At 40.5% G+C, this 21,181-nt stretch overlaps 2 protein-coding genes across 4 annotated transcripts; one reads left to right on the plus strand and one right to left on the minus strand.

Annotated features, from left to right (window-relative positions):
- The first annotated feature begins 227 nt into the window (after nucleotides 1-227).
- LOC141914833 (NADH dehydrogenase [ubiquinone] 1 alpha subcomplex assembly factor 4-like) lies at nucleotides 228-1,686 on the plus strand. Its single transcript, XM_074806150.1, has 3 exons — nucleotides 228-418; nucleotides 656-750; nucleotides 1,242-1,686. The coding sequence occupies exons 1-3, from the start codon at nucleotides 265-267 to the stop codon at nucleotides 1,605-1,607; spliced, it is 615 nt and encodes a 204-aa protein (XP_074662251.1). The 5' UTR covers nucleotides 228-264; the 3' UTR covers nucleotides 1,608-1,686.
- Nucleotides 1,687-3,041: 1,355 nt separating this feature from the next.
- LOC141903272 (serine/threonine-protein kinase LATS2-like) lies at nucleotides 3,042-20,366 on the minus strand. 3 transcript variants are annotated; one of them, XM_074791370.1, is made up of 7 exons: nucleotides 20,239-20,366; nucleotides 18,627-19,153; nucleotides 12,027-12,162; nucleotides 9,474-11,606; nucleotides 8,487-8,648; nucleotides 7,951-8,057; nucleotides 3,042-6,831 (listed from the first exon to the last, which is right to left on the minus strand). In XM_074791370.1, the coding sequence occupies exons 2-7, from the start codon at nucleotides 19,050-19,052 to the stop codon at nucleotides 6,400-6,402; spliced, it is 3,396 nt and encodes a 1,131-aa protein (XP_074647471.1). In that variant the 5' UTR covers nucleotides 19,053-19,153; nucleotides 20,239-20,366; the 3' UTR covers nucleotides 3,042-6,399. The 3 variants fall into 3 exon arrangements, with proteins under 3 accessions (XP_074647471.1, XP_074647466.1, XP_074647480.1); XM_074791365.1 differs by having other exon boundaries at nucleotides 18,627-19,215; nucleotides 20,239-20,365; XM_074791379.1 differs by lacking the exon at nucleotides 3,042-6,831 and having other exon boundaries at nucleotides 7,983-8,057; nucleotides 8,552-8,648; nucleotides 18,627-19,215; nucleotides 20,239-20,365.
- Nucleotides 20,367-21,181: the final 815 nt, after the last annotated feature.

Consider the following 21,181-nt stretch of genomic DNA (forward strand, 5'->3'; position numbering starts at 1 on the left):
AACGTCATCTAAGATTTATTTCCCTGGAACCAAAATTGATTCACTTTTTAATGTAGGTATCATACGTATTTAACCCGTGAGTCAAATAACCCGCGTAAGAACCGCGATTGCATTTTATATCGTATCATTCATAAAATAGGGGGTCTTTTTTCTCAGGTGAGATCGGGCTGACGTCATCATTTGAATTTCGGCTTTGAGGTATGTGAATAAATCATATTGAATTGGATTAGTTCATTTTATTTAGTCGTATCCTCAAACTTCAAAATGGGCAAACACATGTCAAAAATGGTGCGACGAAGCGCAAAAAACTTCAACGTCGAGAACAGGGCGCATGCTGCTATCGAAAGACACAAGTTGCACCCGAAACCGGCTCCAAAATATGAATCGTCGCAGCGAGAAGTGAATGAAATCCGAAACAGTACGCATATTGCTTTACATAATCAAGTCTAATTCAAATGTTATTTTATTGGAACCTATTTATTAACGGTCTCCGTAATGAGAATAGAAATATTGGGAATGTTCGTTCTAATTGTTATCATCTTCTGTATTGTCTTACACTCAATTAGCTTCACACACCACGTTCTAGATATGACTTTGATAAAATCTCATGTTGATGATATTGACTTTTAGGTGTCGGGCTATACACTATTTTTAGATTTTCCTGAGAAATTTGATGAAGATAAAAAAGATAATAACCTATTGGAACGTTTGAAACAAGTACGCATAGAATCGCATGGACCACCACCGGAGGTACGTGAAACTAAGCAATTTTTTCTGCTTCGCTCAACGATGATGCCTACACTGATTGCTTCCTCGAATTATTATCTGCTGAGGCTGATAGATTAAAAATATTTTTAACGAAATTCATATGATGGTGAACCTTAGTTGCTTTGACTGGCCTGAAATTTGTCGGGTGAACAGACACGGACATAAACAAACATCATAGACTACACGGTTGACTGCTTGCCTCAATAACTGTAGTGAGTAACCTATCTGGTTTAGTTTCACGATCAGATATTTTTCACATTGTTTGAACCCATCCCATTGTAAAAGCTTACCACCAACGATTAGGTGACGAACTACAAGAACTGTTGGTCTAGATCTGAGGCAATCTGAGTCAACCGTTGTCTTAAATCTTCCTCCTAACATTTTGTCTTTTTTTTCCCCAAATGGACGGATTTGTCAATGAAAATTACAATGGTATGATCGATTCGTTGATTCGATGAGTCATTCATTTTCAGATTAAACCCAAGACGGTCAGCCCAAGCGTCAAGCCTCTGCCCGAAAACCGCCGAGCGTTCGATAGAAACGAACTGGGCGTCGAAGAACCGAGTGACATTCCACCCGGAAAGTTGAGCTTGAAACAAGCCCTGGAATTACTCGTCGAACAGCAAACGCGTAAACGAAACACCGACGACGTCTCGAAAGAATTCAAAATCGAACCTGAAAAAATCGAAGCGATGTTCGAATATTTCAAGCCGTTTAATCTACACATGCCGAAAAAGCCCACTGCCGCTAATAGGACTGCCGCATATGAAACCGTGTTATCAGCAGTGAGGGATAAAACCACGCTGATAGGCGACAGTGGTAAAAAGGAGTCTCAATGACAGGCTTTCTTCGTAGTCTGCGATTTAGGATGGCAGTTCTTTTTTGAAGTGTTGTAGATCGAGTAAATAATAGATTTAGTGTACTTGTATAAATTGTTTGTAAATAAATGTTGATTTTGCAAAGATGTTTTTTTTAATTATCGCTTCATGTAGTGGAGTTTAGCCTCAACTGTGATGAGCCAGTTAGTATTTGCGAGTAAGTTTGGGTGTACCCGGGGATCGTAATGTATCGTCGTATCGTTTCGGTTACAACCAACTGGAGGCATTATATCCCTATTTCTAGGTTGTCTCGTTGTGTCACTTGTTGATAGTTGCTAGGTTTGAAACCAGATGCGGAATACAGTTTTTGAAAGCCTGGATTCTGCTATTGTGGTCGTTGTTCGTACTGTTTGTGTTGCCAGTAGTTATCAAGTCGCGCTTTGAAACTGTCAATGCTGGGTGCATTAACTATATCTTCTGTTAGGCTATTCCAGTTATTTACAACACGACTGAAAAAGTTCTTCCGGATGTTTTTCCTTGATCGGGATTTTGCCAGCTTCAGTGAGTGCCCCCTAGTTCTACGGTTGTGGTTCTGTGGTATTAGTCTCTCAGAGTTGAGATGGTAGTTCCCGTGTAGGCAGTTGTAGACGGTGATCATGTCACCACGTGAATGTCTGTAACTCAGCGATGGTAGTTTGAGTTGCTTCATCTGTTGTTGATATGATGAGTCTTTTAGAGTGGGGACTAACTTTGTTGCTCGTCTTTGGACTTTTTCATAGGAATCCATGTCTTTCTTCTGGTAGGGACTATAGGCTGGAATCGCATACTCTAATATTGGACGAACAAGTGCTTTGTACAGAAGGTTGAACGTTTTTTTATCAAGGTGCTCAAAGGATCTCTTGATAACTCCAGTCATTCTATGTCCTCTGTTTACAACTGAGGTATGCTGTGCTTGAAATGTTAACATTTCGTCGATTGTCACACCCAAGTCTTTTTCTTCAGTTACTGCTCTGAGCTGGTGGTTGGTGTAGTCGAATGATCACCCGGATGCGTTCGATTTATCCGTCACGTGATAGTTCGGGCTTCCCCGGGGAAGTTTAAAGTAACCTACTCTGGGAATCGCTCGCTTTAAACTTAGCTGGGGAAGCCCGAACTATCACGTGACTGATAAATCGAACGCGTTCCGGTGATCCCCGGGTATACCCAGAGTTACTCGGAAGATAATCGAATGGGCTATTAGTGGACATCTACTAAAGGATAGATTTGGTCTTAGTTAAGTTTACATCCGAAATTTGAATTTATGGCAATATCTACGGAAGTAACAATGAAACTGTTGAAATCAACGATTTTCAGTAACCATGACATGAATAAATCTCATTGAAGAACCTGTGAACCTGTGACGAAGCAAACGTAATGAAGAAAGCGGTATATTTAATTTTTGCAAAATGTATATATTTCAACCTTCAATAGACACATTTACATCATGACACATTTTTTGCAAACCGGTAATAAGGAAGGAAGCACACAAACTAGGGTATACTCGAAACAACCCCCTCCCTCCGCACTATTTATAACTCCAATAAGTTCAGATAGCTGTCCCTTACATTGTTCATCCATCACACCTTAATATTTATAGCGCCACGATACTTGGAAACAAGAAGGATCAAGTAAATAAATGTCATCATAGATTGACCCGACAAAAGCTAGTCCTAACTTTTACAAATTGATGAAATTTATCTGATAAAATGAGTATAAAACCAGATACTTTGGCTGAGAAGTGCCCAACATGAACAAATATGGATGGAAACATTCTCTACACTGCTCTTCAATCATGTGGATCAAATTACTATTCAAAAAGATTGTACCCTGTGAGGGATTTGAGCTTGAACCTCAATGGCGTTGAGGCTGTTGTGGCAAGAATCCCTGTCCAAGTGGACTGGTTCATCTCATCTTCATAGATTTCCTGTTTAGACTGAATCAGTGAACTGTGAGCCGGTCAACTAGAACAAGTTTTTACCGAGGCAAATTCAAACACATCATGCGGCTAAAAATCAATACATTGTTAGTTAGTCATTTCTGCAGAGCTTAGAAATTAACCTCACTGGCCACCTATCTAGCCTGTACATAACTTTTTTAAAAATCATGATCAAGCTAACCATATCAGACCCGGCAGTTATAAAAATGAACTGATTACAAATTTCATTGTCGTTGAGCCAGTTAGGAGACACAAGGTTTCACCTTTTAGTCATAGGTTTGCCAAGGAAGAATGCCACTATTGTTTTTAACAGATTTATGAAAGGTTCTTGGACAGTTTATTGGTCGAGGACGGACAAGTCAAAGACATCTAAACACGAATACCTTTATCTAAAAACATTATAGACAATTGTTTATCGGCCAAATGTTTAACAGATTCAGCAGTCTGTTGGCAGGATTTAAGACTCGTTCCACAATCAAATGGAGGGTATAAAGGGTATAACAACATGGTCAATTTAACAGTCATGTACATGTATTAAAAGCAATGAGACAATAGAAACACAGTACATTATGTACATGTAATCAAAATCTTATTTAGTTCTTTAATACTGGATATTGAAAATGAGAACTGTTTTCGTTCGTTCCTCAAACTGGCCCCCATTCATTATTGTTAGCAACCTCACGATACCACAAAATTTCTTTTTTTGTCGGTTTGCTTAACATAACAGTCACTCCAAAGCAAGTATTATTGAAGATATCCTTGCAAATTTCAGTATCAAAGACAGACCAGTCATTCATAAAATATGTATGCAAGGTGCAAGTGAGAGAGGGTTAAATTTTCATAACCATTCCATCCTAGGCCTTTGTTTAATTACTCGGAATATGGATTTGTCGAAAATATCCTTTTTGTCAATCTTAATTTATCATTAGAATTCAATTTAACATAATTTTCACTGACTTTTTTTCACAAGGATTTTTTTTCCGCAGCCATTCCAAAATTTAATGTGGAATATATATTATCATGATTGAAAAATTTTCAATGTATTTCTCATTTTTTTCGCTGTACCCTTTCATTTCAAATCATTAAAAAAATCTAATATCGAGCAAATTCTGCAAATAAAGTTGTGATTTTTTTCTCCTGAAAAATACATATTCAAAGCAGAAAAAAAGGCTTTACAATACTTATACCGGTAATTACAAAAAAGAAGCGGCTTACTTCATGAAAGATGGGAATCTTTTTTGAAAACATGATCAAAACAGCACACAGCATTTGCTGGCAAATCAACAACTCAGAGATGATTAAATAAAATGTACACGAAAACAGTCTCTGAACCGGTCATTGCTGCGCCATTTCATTCCTTAAAAAAAATGCTCTAAAATAAATTATCGTCCCTACTATATACCGTAATAGATTATACTTATTTCCTGATCACATCAAAAATACGCGAAGAGTCGTCTTCGTGTATTTTTGATAACGTACGAATCCATCACAGTTTTATTTGTATGTACACGACATATGTCTGTTACTATACCTACTATACCTATACAAACACGGTCCATTACATGGACTCGCATGAAAAATATACATCGAATACAGTTAAGAAACTACTCGGAGATAACTGGAAACTAACGATAACTGGAAAACGTAGATGGAATCGATATACGCCGCAGATATTTCGTAGATCGTCAAACAGTCGGGTAACAACCAATGTTATCGGCGAATTTGAGTGGTTCCGACAGCTCTTTAAAAGTTATCTTTCGAAGGTCCTGACTAAGGATGAGATGCATCAATGCTTGCAGATCTAAGTGAATGCTGCTGAACGACAAAATCTTTATCGAAGACTTTGAAGTTCGCAATACGTTGCAAATAATGGTTACAGCATTTCCAGACGTCACATCGTGGAATCAGCTTTAACAAATTCTTTCTCTAATTATTGTGTCAATGGTAACTCGGGTTTCTAAACGAAGTATGGAATATAATATCTACAACAGTACTCCTTTTTGTAACCGTTCTATAGGCCAGTGAAACTAAAACATTTTGGTTTAATTGCCTTTACTTCATGTGTTTGATAAACAGATATGATGGGTATACGATCTTCCCTCGGCAGGGATTTCGGCTTGATGGCATCGCGAGACTCTGCAATGGCAAAAACCTATGCCTGATTAGTCCAAGTACGCATTTAGCGACGATGTCAATGAGAAATCATGTTATACTTTTGCCGGGGTAACCTCTATCTACGTCGAGATATGCGTCAATTTACCTCACCTCAGCATTTATCCAATGGGCAAACTGCTTAGCAGCAAAGTCTCAATGTCATGATGTTGAATCCCTGCCGATAGGGGATGTACTCAGAAAACAAATCAAAACTTGAACGGCTCTATGCAGGCCCTGATATCCAAATAAAAAAAAACAGGGTTCTTACAGATTTCCCAATTTCATTTTCCATAACTTTTCCATACCCCAAAAAACAGGGTTCTTACAGGTTTCCCAATTTCATTTTCCATAACTTTTCCATACCCCAAAGCTACATATGGCCGACCTAGAAGAGGCAATGTTGGCCCATTCAAAGTAAATAAGTGCCAATAATCAACACCATTGACAAAGTGTTCATGTGGTAAGACATTTAGGTATATAGCCTAAATGTCTTGCCTTTTTAGGCTGGCTTATATCGACAAGCAACGCGACGCTAACTGAGTCCTACCGACTCAATTGAGAGCAACCCAGCATATGATGACTGCACATTTTACAAAACCTGTAAGAACCCTGTTCCTACAGTAACTCCTCATAACAGCATAAATAAATCTACCGTAGTTAATCGACATTAGGACGTAAGAAGGGTTAAACATAGACGGGTGCATCGTTCTCCGGATCGGTATACTTCGTGGCGATGGCGTGGCCGCCTTCGTCGAAAAACCGACGAAACGTGAACTCGAAAAACGCGTGGTGATCGCCGAGGTCGCCGTTCATGATCGAGCCGTCGCGGAAATTGCGCAATTCGTTCGGATCGGTGAGCTGCGACTTGTCGAGGTCGATCTGGTCATCGAAGTTCGACGTGTCGGTCGGGTGTTTGATCGTCGGCGCGTACGGCGCCGTCTGTCGTCGCAGGCCGTCGAAGTGGATATCGTCGAAGAACGGGTGCTGTTTGATTTCGTTGACGTTTTTGCCGAGGCGTTCGTCGGGTCCGCAGCACAGTCGCAGTATCAGATCGGTGGCGGCGCCGGACAAGTTCGCCTCTCGCGGTATGTGCAGCGTGTGCGCCCAGTTAATCACCTGAAGATAGAGAATAATCACGAATAAAGTTAAACAAAGTAACAAAGTAATCAATGGCATACTGTGTTAACAGTTGAACTTGATTTACTTAAGCCTCACTCAGGGCGCGTAAGATCCGACCCGATCGTAAGGAAGAGGCCAATTTTTCAAATGGGTAATTATTGCAACATGAGTTTACTTAAGATTGTAAAAAACTCATCTCAGACCAGTCGTAAGCCGATCAGATATTTTGTTTTTCTTACACTGATCGGATCGAATTGAATCTTATGTGACCTTAAGTTACCACCAATTGTAAGGTCGTAGCCAATGAACAGCGACGCACACATCACAGGACTTAATTACGCGTTGGATCTCAGATGACCTGAGATCTGACAAACGAGTCTTGGCTGAATTGGCGACTCGACCTCAGAATGTAACATGAGTGTTCCTAAGACCAAATAGCAGACAATGAGATCAGATGTTAGTACGACCAAAGTAAGGCTTTATAGTACCGTCAACCACATCCCCAATCATCTGCTAAAATTGACAGTTAACAATTAAAATTGACATTCTAACACAGAGTTATCAATCTAGTAAATCCGAGTAAAACAGAATGTCCTACTGGGTTGACATAAATCAGCCAAAAAGCTCTGGTGCATAAAGGTTATAATGTTAGGTACATTTGATACAGTTCTATATGTGCCATATCATATTATGCGTTATATCTCTAAATGATCCCTGTGTCCACTTACACAACCGGTACAGGATAAATTGAATTCGTTATCTTGTGTATTCCTGCTTATCGTGCATAATTCTATCTACTGGTATACTATCGCAAGCATTCTGGAATATTTTTCCCGGAAAATGTAGATCACATTGAATAAAGTGCGTGCTGAATTGTGGCGAGAAATTTACATCTGGACACTGTTCCGCAGTTTGCTATAATGTTTGACTTAACAGTTAAAATAAATGAGGGTTCTATGTTCGATTGTGGCAATTGAGGATTCCCCATGAGGATCTACCAGGAGCATTCTGACAATTACTCCAGTTTTGTCCCAAAAATATATGAAACTTGATCTTGGGGTATTAGTTCCATAGTTCCAAAATATATATATAAATTTAGAGACATTAGATGCGTACCTTTGCCTGTGTTTCGGCAGGGCTGTTAGCAAAGAAGGGAGGCTGCCCCACAAGCATTTCATACAAGATTACTCCAACACTCCACCAATCACAGCAAGCCGTATATCCTGAAAAATACATGTCAATATAAATATTCTTGATTAACTACCCGCTACGATGTAGAGGCCTATACGATCATTCATTTTGTTCATTTCTTCACCGCATCTTCAAAATGCATCTGAGAAAGTGCTTTATTTATGGAGAAGAACAGCAGGCGCCAGTTGCTCTAACGTTGGTTAAAGATAACCGATGGATGAATACCAAAGTAACAATGAAGTTTTAATTGTCACTATGTCAACTATCCACTTGTTAACTCTAACCAACTTTTGAGCAACTGGCCACTGGCTTTTGAAAATCCTCGGCACGCCCTAGGAGAGCTTTTTATCGAAACATAAATCAATCACTAGCATAATCATCTTAGGAGGCTAACTAAAGATTAGAGGCCTATACCGGATAATTTCATAACACAATTTCTACTAATGGCCAGTGTTGCTCACCTGAACGAAGTAGCACCTCAGGAGCTATGTAGTTCGGCGTTCCGACCAAGGAATGTGCTAAGTACCTTTGTTCTTGTTGTTTACGACGTTGCAGCGGTTTCAAGATCTCTTTTTCGCCGTAAGTGTCCGAAACATCCATCGAATCTTGAGGTTGGTGACCATCTGTGCGAGAGAAACAATCCGTACAAAAGAAATTCCATGAAATTAAGAACTACAATAAACTTCAAATCTTATCACGGGTTCTAAGTTGTTAGATTGACCGTAGAACTAAGATAATCGTAAGCCTGGTCTTTAATAAGCCATGACTATGCAATCAATTAGCTATAGGACTTCACTACAGTGTTAGTCAAATGAGCTAAAATGCCAGATATTCGACAATCTAACTAACTCCCATGGGTCTTTCGGGTATCCCAATTTCATTTTCCATTATTTTTCCATACCCAGATTTTCCTATCCCTATCACCAACTTAGAACAGGCAATTGAGGCCCATTCAAAAATAAGGGCCAATTATCAATACCATCGACAAAGTGTTTTCATTAAGTTTGTTATCAAATGTGTAGTAAGACATTTAAGCACATAGCCTAAAATTCAAAATAGGAGGACAATTTCATTTTTAGACCATTTTCTGATCAGAACTTTCCAAAGCCCGTAACAGCTCCGAACATGGATGATCATCAAAACTCTACGTTCTGGAGGGAACGGTTCAGACGCTGCGTAATTAATGACAACTTCAACCGTTACGAGAAAAATCCCACAATGATTCAGTCAAAGATGCAAAATTCTTGAGTAGACGAGTATATATTTCGAGCAACGTTTCGGCTTACCACTATTAGCCATCATCAGGCGTACTGATTAGCCGAAATATTGCTCAAAATATATACTCTTCTATTCATGATTTTTTTGTCTTTGACTGAATCATTGTGGGATGTCTCTCATCATCCGTCTTACACGGATAGTGAGTATCTTCTTGGCTCTTCAATCATTACCTGTTTGATAGTATTTCGAGTTGTGCGTCCAACGAAAACCGGTGCACAAACCGAAATCGGTGAGTCGTATGTGCCCGTCGCGATCGATCAGGATGTTATCCGGTTTTATGTCGCGGTGAATGAAGCCGAGTTTGTGAACGCTTTCGATCGCCAACACGAGCTCGGCGACGTAGAACCGCGCCAACGACTCGTGGAAGATGCCGAACTTGATCAACAAGTTCATCATATCGCCGCCCGGTATGTAATCCATGACGAAATACAAGTAGTCCGTGTCCTGGAACGAATAGTACAACTTGACGACCCACTCGTTGTCCGCCTCGGCCAGTATGTCGCGTTCGGCCTTCACGTGCGCCACCTGGTTGCGCTTCAAAACGTCGCTCTTGCGCAGCGTTTTCATCGCGTACAAATGGCCGGTGTCCTTTTTGCGCACGAGCTGCACCTTTCCGAACGCGCCCGTGCCCACCGTTTTGATCGCGTCGAACATCGACTTGTTCATTTTCGCGCGTTTCAACCGTATGTAGTTCGACTCCTTCTGGTGCAGCATTTTGCGCATTTGCGACTGCGCCTCGCACGACAAGCCGACCTTGGCCATTTCGTTTTCGAGTTGCACGCGTCGGTTGATGCGCTGGTGGTGAGATTTCAACACGTTCTCGACGTGCTGCTCCATGTAGAACTTGAACGCGTGCGGCGAGTAGTTCTTCACGCGCACGAGCTTGTCGTAGTTGCGGTCTTCGTGGTATTCCGGAATCGGCGACGTGCAACGTTGCTTGTCCTCGTCCGTGTCGGCCTCGTCGCCGTCGCTGGCTTCCATTTGTGCGGACGCTTGGACCGACGATATATGAACGTTCGTGTGCGTCGGCCGAAGAGGTATCGGAGGTGGCAACTTATTATTATTATTACTACTACCACCGGCGCCGCTGGGATACGGCGGCGGCGGCGGCGGCTTCTCGAGCAGATCTGAGTTCGTGGACGGCGTCGATTGCGTGCTCGTTACCGAAACCGGCGACTGATTCGTCGTACGCGACACTGGTGAATCGGAGCGCGACGACGCTGCGTCACCGAGCGCCGTCCGTTCGACGGGCAGATACGAACGCAGCGTCGACATCTCGCTCGGCAACACGACTCCCGGATTCAACTGATCCGGATAATTATGCAAGTTGACCCAATTCGACGACGGCGGCGCGCGCGGCTGATTCTGTATCTGTATTTGAATCGTACGCGGGCCCGATTTTCCGACAGCCTGCTGCGAATGATTAGTGGCTGCGGTCGCATACCTCTGCGTCGTCGGTATGTGACTGATTTGAATTTGTACGTTACCCTGCGCTTGCATAGCGTTCGCGTGCGCCGCCGCCGTCGAATACACGCTCGGCATTATTTGATTCGCGGCGCCATGAAACGACGGCGCCTGCGTCAATAACGTCTGCTGCGGAGTATTCACTTGCGCGTGTATCGACGTCGTGTAACTCGTCGTATCGAATCCCCCCGGATTGTAATCGGCGGTCGTTCGCTTTTTAACGTTCGGCGGCACCACGGGAGCGGTGGCCGTCTGTAATACTGGTTTCGGAACTTCACGACTTTTCACCGACTGCATGATGATCGGCTGTTGCTTCGCGCCCCACGCTTGCATCGGCTTCGGACGCACGCCGTTGTTCGAGAAATTCGAGGCATCGCTACCCGGCGACGGCAGTCCGGCATCGGGCGTCGACAGACGATGGACGACCGTACTGAATCGTTGTTGATGCTGCTGCTGGTGCTGTAACTGCATATACGACGGAGGGTTCGAGTATTTGACAGGAATCTTTTGTTGAGACACTTGATGACCGTTGGCGGCGTTCTGCGTGTAGATCGGAGTCACTTGGCTCACAAACGGCCGCCCGCTATACGAAACGGGGCTGACGCCGCGTTGCGACACGACCGAGAAGTCAATAACCGGTTTCGGAATCGTCGGAGGAGGCGTCTGCCCACGAGAGCCTCCCTGACGCGGCGGCACCGGCGGAGGCGTCTGAGGACTTTCGAGCAGACTGCTGCGGACGCTTTCGCTAGCCGGACTTTCCGATCGACTGCTCTCCGACTGGCGATATTTCTCTTCGAAACTCGGCTTACGCATCACTTTAGTATTGTAACGGCTCAACCCTAATACAGAAAAAAAGAATGATTACATTCGATCAGAGCATCCTGATCAGTTTGAGAAATTCTACACCATAAGTCAGACATTTTTAGCAATATGCATATGAAATATTCAATGTAACATGTAACTAACAACATGACAAATGATTCTTGTAAGGCAGGTTTCGATTGGTTGCTACCGATTCCAGAAATCTCTTCTGGCGCGTTCGTTTCGACCAGAATACGCTCTACCTATTCCAGCATAGCATAATCTGTGAACGAGACAGAAGGCCGGTAGAGAGTTTCAAATCCAGAATAGCTACTCTAAAACTGGAATTCGCTCAATCAAACCTGCCTAAAATTATATCCTGTTTACATCTGAATCCATGGTACTCGGCAATTAATAAGACAGCAGAATAAAGAGTAAATGCTACAGTACGCGCTTACCTGAAGAATTGCTCGTAGCCACTGAAGTCCTCAGCAGTCCATTTTTGCCTTGTTGCTCGCATATTCTTCGAATTACCTCTAAAGCGTCATCGATACTTTTAGACCCTGATATTTTCAGTGCTTTGCAGGCGATATCCTGAAATGACAATTTTTTTTTCAAAACGTCATAAAAATATCCTCGTCATTCAAGAAATCATCGTATACTGATGTGCTTAGCAAATAACTTTTATCGGAGGTTCCTTCATACATTTTGGAGAATTGAAACATTAATGGGATCTTAATAAATTTTCTTTCACAAAAAGAAAATGATTCGTACAAAGGCGTTTGTACCCAATGCACCGCCAGGTGTATGGGCCTACAAAAGTAATCAATTCGTTATACGAATGTCTTGAAAATGCATTCAATTGAATTATCATGATTTACGCATGGTTCCCACAATTACATGAATTAAAAATTCCCAGGTTTTTCCCAAGTATCGCGTGGGTGATTTTTCAATTTTCCCAAATACAATCATGCTACAGTCAATGTTTTAGTGGTGCCTGGTTGATAAAGCTGATTTTCAAGGGAAATCGCCGAAGAAAATTGCACTTGGCAATTATGCAAGTGAAATGTAAATGAATTTCCCAAATATTCCCCTGATTTGAGGAAAGAAAACAAATTTTTCAAATTCCAAAATATTTCCAAACTGGGAATCATCATTCCAAAATTCCCAAGTTTTTCCCTGTTCAATGGGAACTATGTATATATATATATATATATATATATATATATATATATATATATATATATATATATATATATATGCATATGCATACATATGTATATGAGTCAATTCGATATCACTCTAACGTATCGAATGGAATTTCTCAGGGTGTTTACAGGAGTGCCCTGAGTATTTTGCCGATTTCGAAGTTCCTTTCACACACGCGAGGAGGGTGGCGACGACAGTACGGGTAGTAGGCCTACTAGTGCGACAGAGCCGGTAGCGCGACCAGTATGTCTACCGCGCGACAAAACGATATATATCTATACATTAATATATATACATGTGAATAGGGTCAATCAACAAGACGAAATTCTTTCCGCTACGAGCTGGCGTGGCACGCTGCCATACCCCAGAATTTTCACAACTTCGTCATTATTATATCAAAGACAGGCGATGAATAATGACGAGGTCTACAGTGTATATAATATACGCGGATCCCATACGAATGAGTTGTATATACTGTCTGAATGAATATACAATATATATATATATATATATATATATATATATATATATATATATATATATATATATATATATATATATATATATATATATATATATATATATATATATATATATATATGCCCGACGACGTACTGAATGAATTAGTCGTACAACAACAATTAATAAAAATCCGAGAAATTTTCTTCCCGTGAAAGAATTCGTTGACAGGCCCGTAGCCAGACATGTCTTTGCGAGGTTTCAATTTTCATGAACGTGGAACTTTTTTGTCAACAAAGTGGAACTTTTTCTAAGATGAAGGTTTTTCCTGGGTCCATCTTTGAAAATGATACGCAGAGAAACAACTTTTTCACGATGGAATAACAAAATGACGAATGAAATAAATTTCCTACCAGTTTAGCAAGCCATCAAGCTATACCCATCGGTGACTTAAAATGTACATATAAAACCCTTTATAAGCCCTAGGTTATATGTCTGGTCTTTAGCCAATGTTTTATCAAGTCTGCTATAAAAATAAGGCTTGCCCGGGTCAGCTAACCGTGGCAAAGTGCAAGTCCGCATTTCAGCAGAGAAAAGAGTAATAAATAAGCCGCGATCGCGCAGAGACAATTTGGTCTGCAGGTCAAACTGTGACAGCACGGACCAGATCCCCAAGTCAAATTTGGCCCTCGTCAATCGGAGAGTGTATTCATATGTTAACCACTTACTCATTACTGCAGTGGCAAGTTTAGGATTCATGTAGAAAACTTGGCGTGGAGTGGGTCCAACGATTTTGGTGAGGCCAGATTGACACGGGCACGTTGCGGACGCATCTTTAACACTAGCGTGAACAGTTGGCCCAGGGCCTAATCTGGCACAAGCCAAATTGGCCGTTCTAAAATGCTTGTGTGACGGTTATATCTGGGGAATTGGGAACAGCTACCTGCGCCTTCCACGAGGTTTCAAATATGCTTATTTAGGTACCATACTACCTAGTGAAAAAGCATAGGAGTAACAAAGTGCAAACCAAAGTCTTAAAACGGGAGGGTCGTCGAAAGAAATATCGATCGGATTTCTGACGTAAACCGTTCGTAAACATCGCCGGTTGAAAATTCTGACTACCGTTGTTGTCGATAGCGCCACTATCCTTCGTTGGACGGGTTAAAAATTCGACGAGAAGCTCGAAGGGGAAGAGAGAGAGAGAGACTATTCTGAGATCAGACGGTCGGTGAGTCATGCTATCAGTATGCAGCCACCAGCTGATCAAAACAGACACCTCGTATCATCACGGTTCCCTCACGCGCGCGCTCTCCCTCTCTAAGCAACCTTGTTCCGAATAGCTACGTTCAACCGAAATACTGCTGATTCTGGAAGAAACGCTGTATTCCCGAAATATCACGTTTTTTTCGAGAGATGAAATTTTCGATTTATATCGCGTATGACCTATCAGAACCCGGAGTCGTTTTATAGCTAAATTTATATCATACCAAACAAAACTATCTGGGGCCAGTTGCTCAAACGTTGGTTAAAGGTAACCAGTGGATAAACCATAGCAACGATGAACTTTCAATTGTCACCATTTCGACTATCCACTGGTTAGCTCTAACCAACCTTTGAACAACTGGACCCTGAACGGGATTTATCGTAGACAACTCAGAATTGATTTAGTAAATGACAGGGCCTTAGCTTTACTCATTTTTTGAATTAATTTCCTAAAATGTAATTCAATCCATCTGATGATGGCAAATAATAGATTTTAGAATGTACGTAGCTGAATCTTTGGGGTTTGTTTCTATAAAATAAAAGATTACCTAAATTACTACTATCTAAATGAATTGTTGAGGCCAGTCAGAGGCAATCCAAGAATAACCCACTTATGGTGAATGGGCAGCCAATACCTGGTATACATGCAGGTCATTCTGCATTTTGATCAATTAAAAACTGAACTATCAACCCACCGAAATTTCTCACTTAAGCAAATCGCAAACTTTGTGATCGAAAATCAAATAATACTGACTTATCGTGGCAACTTCTCTCAGGTTAGCAAATCGATGAAAATGGACAAATAGGCCTAGAAAACAGGAGCAAATGTGTAGGAAATTCAATCAATTTCAATCACAATGGCGATTTAGGAGCCAGCCATTGCGAGCATCTACTATTTATTTCGGTGGCTTGTAATATTATGATTCCCATGCGAGAACCTAAAATCCAGGGCCAGGTTTTCAGAGACTGAGCACCAAAGTCATCCCTAGGGGTAAATCCTCAATCTGGGTAACAACCACTATAGTAACAACGAGAAACCATGTTTATAACTGACAAATTTCAACATACTGTATGACTATTATTTACACCATCACCAACGGGGTGAGTTGCAGGTATTGCATTTCATTGTCATTAAATAGAGGAGACCACGATACCCCAACAAGAAACGATCATCTCAAAGAGGTGCCGCCGCACTCCTCAGCAACAACAACCGAACAAATGAAGAAGAATGAGAAGTTTTAGATATAATGTATATATGTAGACATGAGTAAGAGAAGTGGTTCACTCACATTCCTCGTCGGAGTTAAAACAGAGGAATTCCAATCAAGTGAAATGAGTTGTTCAGGTTGCGAAGTACATTTTCCGACGGCATGCCAGTAATTTTTGGCTTCGCGTACGAGAATAGAGCACAATCTCTCGAGGCGAGGGAGAGAAAGAGAGAGAGGAAAGAGTAGTAAGGATCTGTATTAATCATAGATCTCTAAAGCCTAGCCTAGCCACTGGATTGGAGACAACTAGTTGCCGGGCAGTTTTCGGCGCCTGAGAGCAACTGGCTGGATACAATCAGTTGCTCGAACGTGTCGATCTGAGCTAGCTTACGACTGGTTAGCGTCCATCTATCTCCAATTCCAGCTAGTTGCCCATGTTCTACTTTTGAGCAACTAGTTGTACTCAGTTACTGTCATATGCGTCTATGATAAACACGATCCAGGGACGCTGTCGAGCATAGCACAACTTTAAGGACATTTTGAAATAAAAAGGGCATTCTGAAATTTTGAAAATCTGCATATTGCCGCAATTTCCAAGCAATTAATGTCCTGCTTTCCAGCAAATTAACCGCATTGAGATGTAGTTTCCAGCCAATAAAGAAAAAATTTTGAAGAATTATGTGCTCTCTATTTAAATCATCTACCTCGTCTTGTAAAAATGTGCCCTTTTCTACTTTGGGCATGAAAAAAAAAAATGAATAAAAGGGCACGAAATTTTCGCGACGGTAGCACAACGAACCTACGGTGCTACCGTCTGAATCCGCGCCTGTCAAAGACGGTCACAAATTCGGGGGGAGAGGATTTCATTTTTGACGCGATATATGATTTTGAAATTTAAAGGACAGCACGGTTACAAGCACCAAAACTACGATAATCGAAGTGACCAGTTGCTCAGCTCAATAGTAGGTTTGTTTTACGGTGTAGTTTCCAGCCTGCAAGCCCCACGGACACATTACCGAGTACTTGCGATGATTTCCCATCATTAGTGCTACTAACTTAGGCTAAATGAAGGATCACCATGATGATATAACATATTCACATATAATACTAGTATATGTATATTATACTAATACCAATATTAGCAATGCACACCGATAAATAAACTTATAATTCCACGAATTTCTAAGCTGAATTTTTATACTTGAAATGTTGACGAAGATGGAAAACCGATCATAATTAGTGTCTAGGCGGTCTATGTACTGGAAAACCCCATGAATAAACACAAATCATGACCGTGTTATTTCCGGAATTTTACATTTCAGATCGTCGAAGAATTTCCCGATCTCATCAGAATCTCATCGATCGGGATACGCAATGTCAAGTCTCTCTGACGCTCAGTTAGCTAACTAGCGATCCCCGAAATATGACAAAATCCGAAAAGTGCCTCAGCCCTATTTCGGTAGGGGGGGGGGAGCACTATTTGGGTGGCCACATTTTGAAAGCGCCTCGACAAAATGAGCTAAAAATTTTCAGAATCTCCATATTGCATCTAATACTTCATTTTGACAAAGTTTTAGACAATTCTGAGACGGCCTACCCAGACGAGTTGTCAGAATTATGGTTGATCTCATAATATGGAATGACCTGAATATAATTTGAGTTCTAGGCTGTGGTATTTTCTTTAAATAGATAAGTATCACCACTACGCATAAATTTGAACAAACGAAATATTTTCTTTAAAATTTTCCATACAATTTTTCTCTTCCCTAGTTAAGCTTTTTTGACCTAGCTTTCTTAACATCACCGATCAAATTTAAATCCGACTCACTGGCCGTCTACTAAACCAAGAAAAAAATTTTTTTCAAGAATCACGAAAATTGATACGGCCTATTACATTCAAAATATTGCGCTTGAATCATTTTCGAGCACTATATAGCGAGTAGGTAACCAGTGTATTCATCAAAACAAAAAGGAACACAGGCATTTCAATTTGAAACATCTAATACATTTACATCGCCTGACTGGCAAGTCATTTCTTCGCGTTAACTAAGGAAAAAGTATTAGGCTATAATACTTCTTTGTTACTGATACTGTATAAATAACGAATATTTTTTACAAAGGATGCCATTGCATCGAGAGCTTAACACAGGTCACATGAGATCCGACCCGATTGTCAGAGGTCAGCTTATTTTTCAGGCGACGAATCTTCGACATGACTATTTTAGATCGTTAAAATTTATTTCACACCAGTCGCAAGCACAATCATAAGAATAGGATGCAGATTCTGTTTTCGAAGACCATTGGATTGGGTCTTATATTACATAAACTACTGATAGACTTTGCTAGGCCTAGTACACGGTGTAAATGGTAATTTTATCTCTAATGAAAGATGGCTCCTGTCTAAAGATTATATTAGTAAATCAGTTAGATATTAGTAAATAATGGTAGTATACTATAGTATATAGCGGTACTAGCACTGGGGTGGAACTTTTCAAAAATCTTCAACACTTGAGTATCAATTAGTCAGCGCTGAAAGGTTTAAGACCGAATTGCAGATAAGGCCATCCCAAAATAAAGGTATGTTTGCCGTAACCCAACCGAACGGACTTCAAAGGTACCGAGTGAAAACTTTTATTTGGAATTCATTGAAATAGATTTTATTTTTGATATTGTTTCCATATGAAAAAGGTGACAAATTTGTTTTTTTTTGCCCTAAAATTTTGCAAACAAATATTTCTACCTTCCCACCGACTCATCTTGAAAACTTGACGGTGTTATGGCAAACAGACAATTATTTTTGGATGGCCTAATCGGATGTTACGAGACCCTAGTAAGCCTTTAGACAATTTCTCAATAACGCCATCAAACTATTCTAGGAGGTTGATGAATTATATAAAATCTAGATGCATTTTTCCTCACCTCATCATAACCCATCGATACCATCTGCTGCAGCATGCTCTGATTAACGGACAAACTGTCCATACCCAGATGAATGACGTTCGCCGCGAGTTGCTCATTTTCGCTATCTCCCGTCGCGAACGGCTTCAAACTTTTGCGTATTTCCGCCAACGCCTTCTGATGGTATCCTAAACGCGTCATTTTGTTGGCGTTCTGTTGTCCACCGGCATTATTATTGTTGCCAGGCGACGCGGCAGCACCGGTTGACAGTTCGTTATCTACGAGGTTCGGCGAACTCTGCGACAGCTCCGGTCTCAGCGGTTGTTGTTCCGCGCGGCGCAAATGATGACTGAGGCTGTCGCGTATCTCCTGTAACATTTGCCGGTTGTTGCCCACAAATGTCGAAAGCAGCGGACGCCTGCCACGTTCGCCCTCTTTACGGATCATATGTGGCGTCCTCTAACCGGGTTGGTTTCGTCTTCTTACCGATCATCAAGTACGGCACCCTTTTCTCACGCTGTCTTATCGTAAGTCTCAATCGTGTATGCCTATATATATGTATAAATATATCCAACGTTTATGTTCAGTGATTTAATCCAGTCATCTTGTGCTGAAAATGATAATTATCAAAAGCTAGTTTAAATAACTGTTGAACTGTTCAGGCCTACCTGAGTTCAGATATTCGTTGCCATAGATTGAGATATTTTTGGTGTCACTCTTATCGGATACATGCATGTTGCTTAAAAGCTATCAATTTCAAAGCTATTAAAATGAACCAATGATGCAAACGCTACCCAACTTTTGAGTTGACGTGTCTCAGTCCAAACTAAATAAGTCATGACTTTTAAAACTGTAGACTTACTTTTCAAGGTAGAGTTTAAAATCATTGCTTGAACATGAGATATATCACGCCTACTGTGAGAGAGATAGACAAGTGGCAGAGATTAAGGGGGTTTCCACCCTCTTTTAAAAGGCACCCTCAAATTTTCAATAATTCCGAAGGTCTCACTCAAAAAATTCCTGATTTTCGCCTATGCTTCTCTCCAGAAGCCTGATCCTGGGATTTATAGACCTACTTCATTGTTTAGTGCAGGGATTTGTGCCTTTGGCACATGTAAATTCTGTCAATTCAATTAGGCTACCTATTTGGATTCCCCTTAGTAGATCTACTATTGACAAATTGCTAATAGGTCTACATACATAACCATACAATAACAAATAGACAAATTAAACCGAAAGATAAGCATCATGAAAAAAAACTTGGTTCAAACTTTAAACATGAATCAAAGAGACTCCTTAGGCTTTAGTTTGAGATTATCATGCGGCTTAAATACTGGTCCAACATACTTATCACATAGTTCGATTAAAATTAATGGAAAAATTAATCAAAACTGCGCCTTGTAGTGCAATTCAATAAAAAAGGTAAAAGGCTGGTGTAGCTGCAGCTAGTTAGTTGTCTCAAACCTCACCCAAAAAACCATTTCACTAAAACTTTTATCCGTAAAAAGGCCTAGGTCGTCTAAATATATCCAAAAATAAGAAATAAGGAAATTCAAACTATTTTGTCGAATCCGAAATAACTCGTCAAATCATGATTCAAATTGTTGAAGGTTAAACATGGGAATATGCTTACGGTGTGGGCTACGGGCACGGTATGTTCTCCATCGCTATCGGGATATCATCGTATCTGTGTGCTCGAATATTTACTTCCTTGAAATTACGACAAACACAAATGGAATGCTAACCATCCAGAAACCATCTCCAAAACGCTCGCGAAACACAGCATGATCGACTGTAGATGCCGCCTTAAGCACACCACACATGGCGTCGACAACTCTGTACGCCTCATTTGGCACCGCAAAGCGCAAACTATCTGATATCTAAACTCTGCTATAGCGAACAAAATACTGAATCTTATTTCTTCCTTCTACTTAATCCATTTCTTCGTCATAGATTCTTTGAACTATTAAATCGAGAAAAGTGACGTTGCAACCACTTTTACCTTTTTGATTTTTGGAATTTTTTTCAATAAAAAATATTTCTAATTAACGTTAGACTTTTATATTTGATTATAAAATATTGGTCTTAAATTCCTTGTGAACTACGAATCGAATTATTTAAGATTATCAAAATTGTGTCGTGAGTTTACAGATTCTAAAATATTTCGTTACATCGGGCGATAAACAAATTTATTTCGCGCTCGATTCGAAGTTCATTTTTTGACAAGTGGAAATAGAAACCAAGTATTACTGCTGTCCCCAGAGATATATATCGTTGGATTCCTTAATCAAATTGTGTTCGAAATGCAACAGCAAGAAAATAAACTTATCACTCCACCGCAGGGTAAAATGAACATTAGCTTTTAAAACCGCCCAAAAAACCCAGTCCAAAAAATCCAGTCTCAATCTGTTGTTGAAATTTTCAGAAATAGATTTTTTAGTGAAAGTTGACTAAATTTTTTGATTTGAGATTCATTGTAAATGCTTATCCTTCATCATAATTTTTCGATATTTTACAATAATTTTCAGGACCACGCAGTAGATCTGTGACAGATAAAGAATTTGTAACACCAACCG

The sequence above is a fragment of the Tubulanus polymorphus genome, chromosome 1 (assembly GCF_964204645.1).
Source record: "Tubulanus polymorphus chromosome 1, tnTubPoly1.2, whole genome shotgun sequence".
Classification (NCBI taxonomy): Eukaryota; Metazoa; Nemertea; class Palaeonemertea; order Tubulaniformes; family Tubulanidae; genus Tubulanus; species Tubulanus polymorphus.

Excerpts from the sequence above, each read along its gene's own strand:
- LOC141914833 (XM_074806150.1), top strand. The coding sequence starts at position 265 with ATGGGCAAACACATGTCAAAAATGGTGCGACGAAGCGCAAAAAACTTC. Across the intron at positions 419-655 it reads AGTGAATGAAATCCGAAACA|ATTTTCCTGAGAAATTTGAT; the intron begins GTACGCATATTG and ends CACTATTTTTAG. Across the intron at positions 751-1,241 it reads CGCATGGACCACCACCGGAG|ATTAAACCCAAGACGGTCAG; the intron begins GTACGTGAAACT and ends ATTCATTTTCAG.
- LOC141903272 (XM_074791370.1), bottom strand. The coding sequence starts at position 19,052 with ATGATCCGTAAAGAGGGCGAACGTGGCAGGCGTCCGCTGCTTTCGACA. Across the intron at positions 12,163-18,626 it reads TATCGATGGGTTATGATGAG|GATATCGCCTGCAAAGCACT; the intron begins GTGAGGAAAAAT and ends TTGTCATTTCAG. Across the intron at positions 8,649-9,473 it reads CTCGAAATACTATCAAACAG|ATGGTCACCAACCTCAAGAT; the intron begins GTAATGATTGAA and ends TCTCTCGCACAG.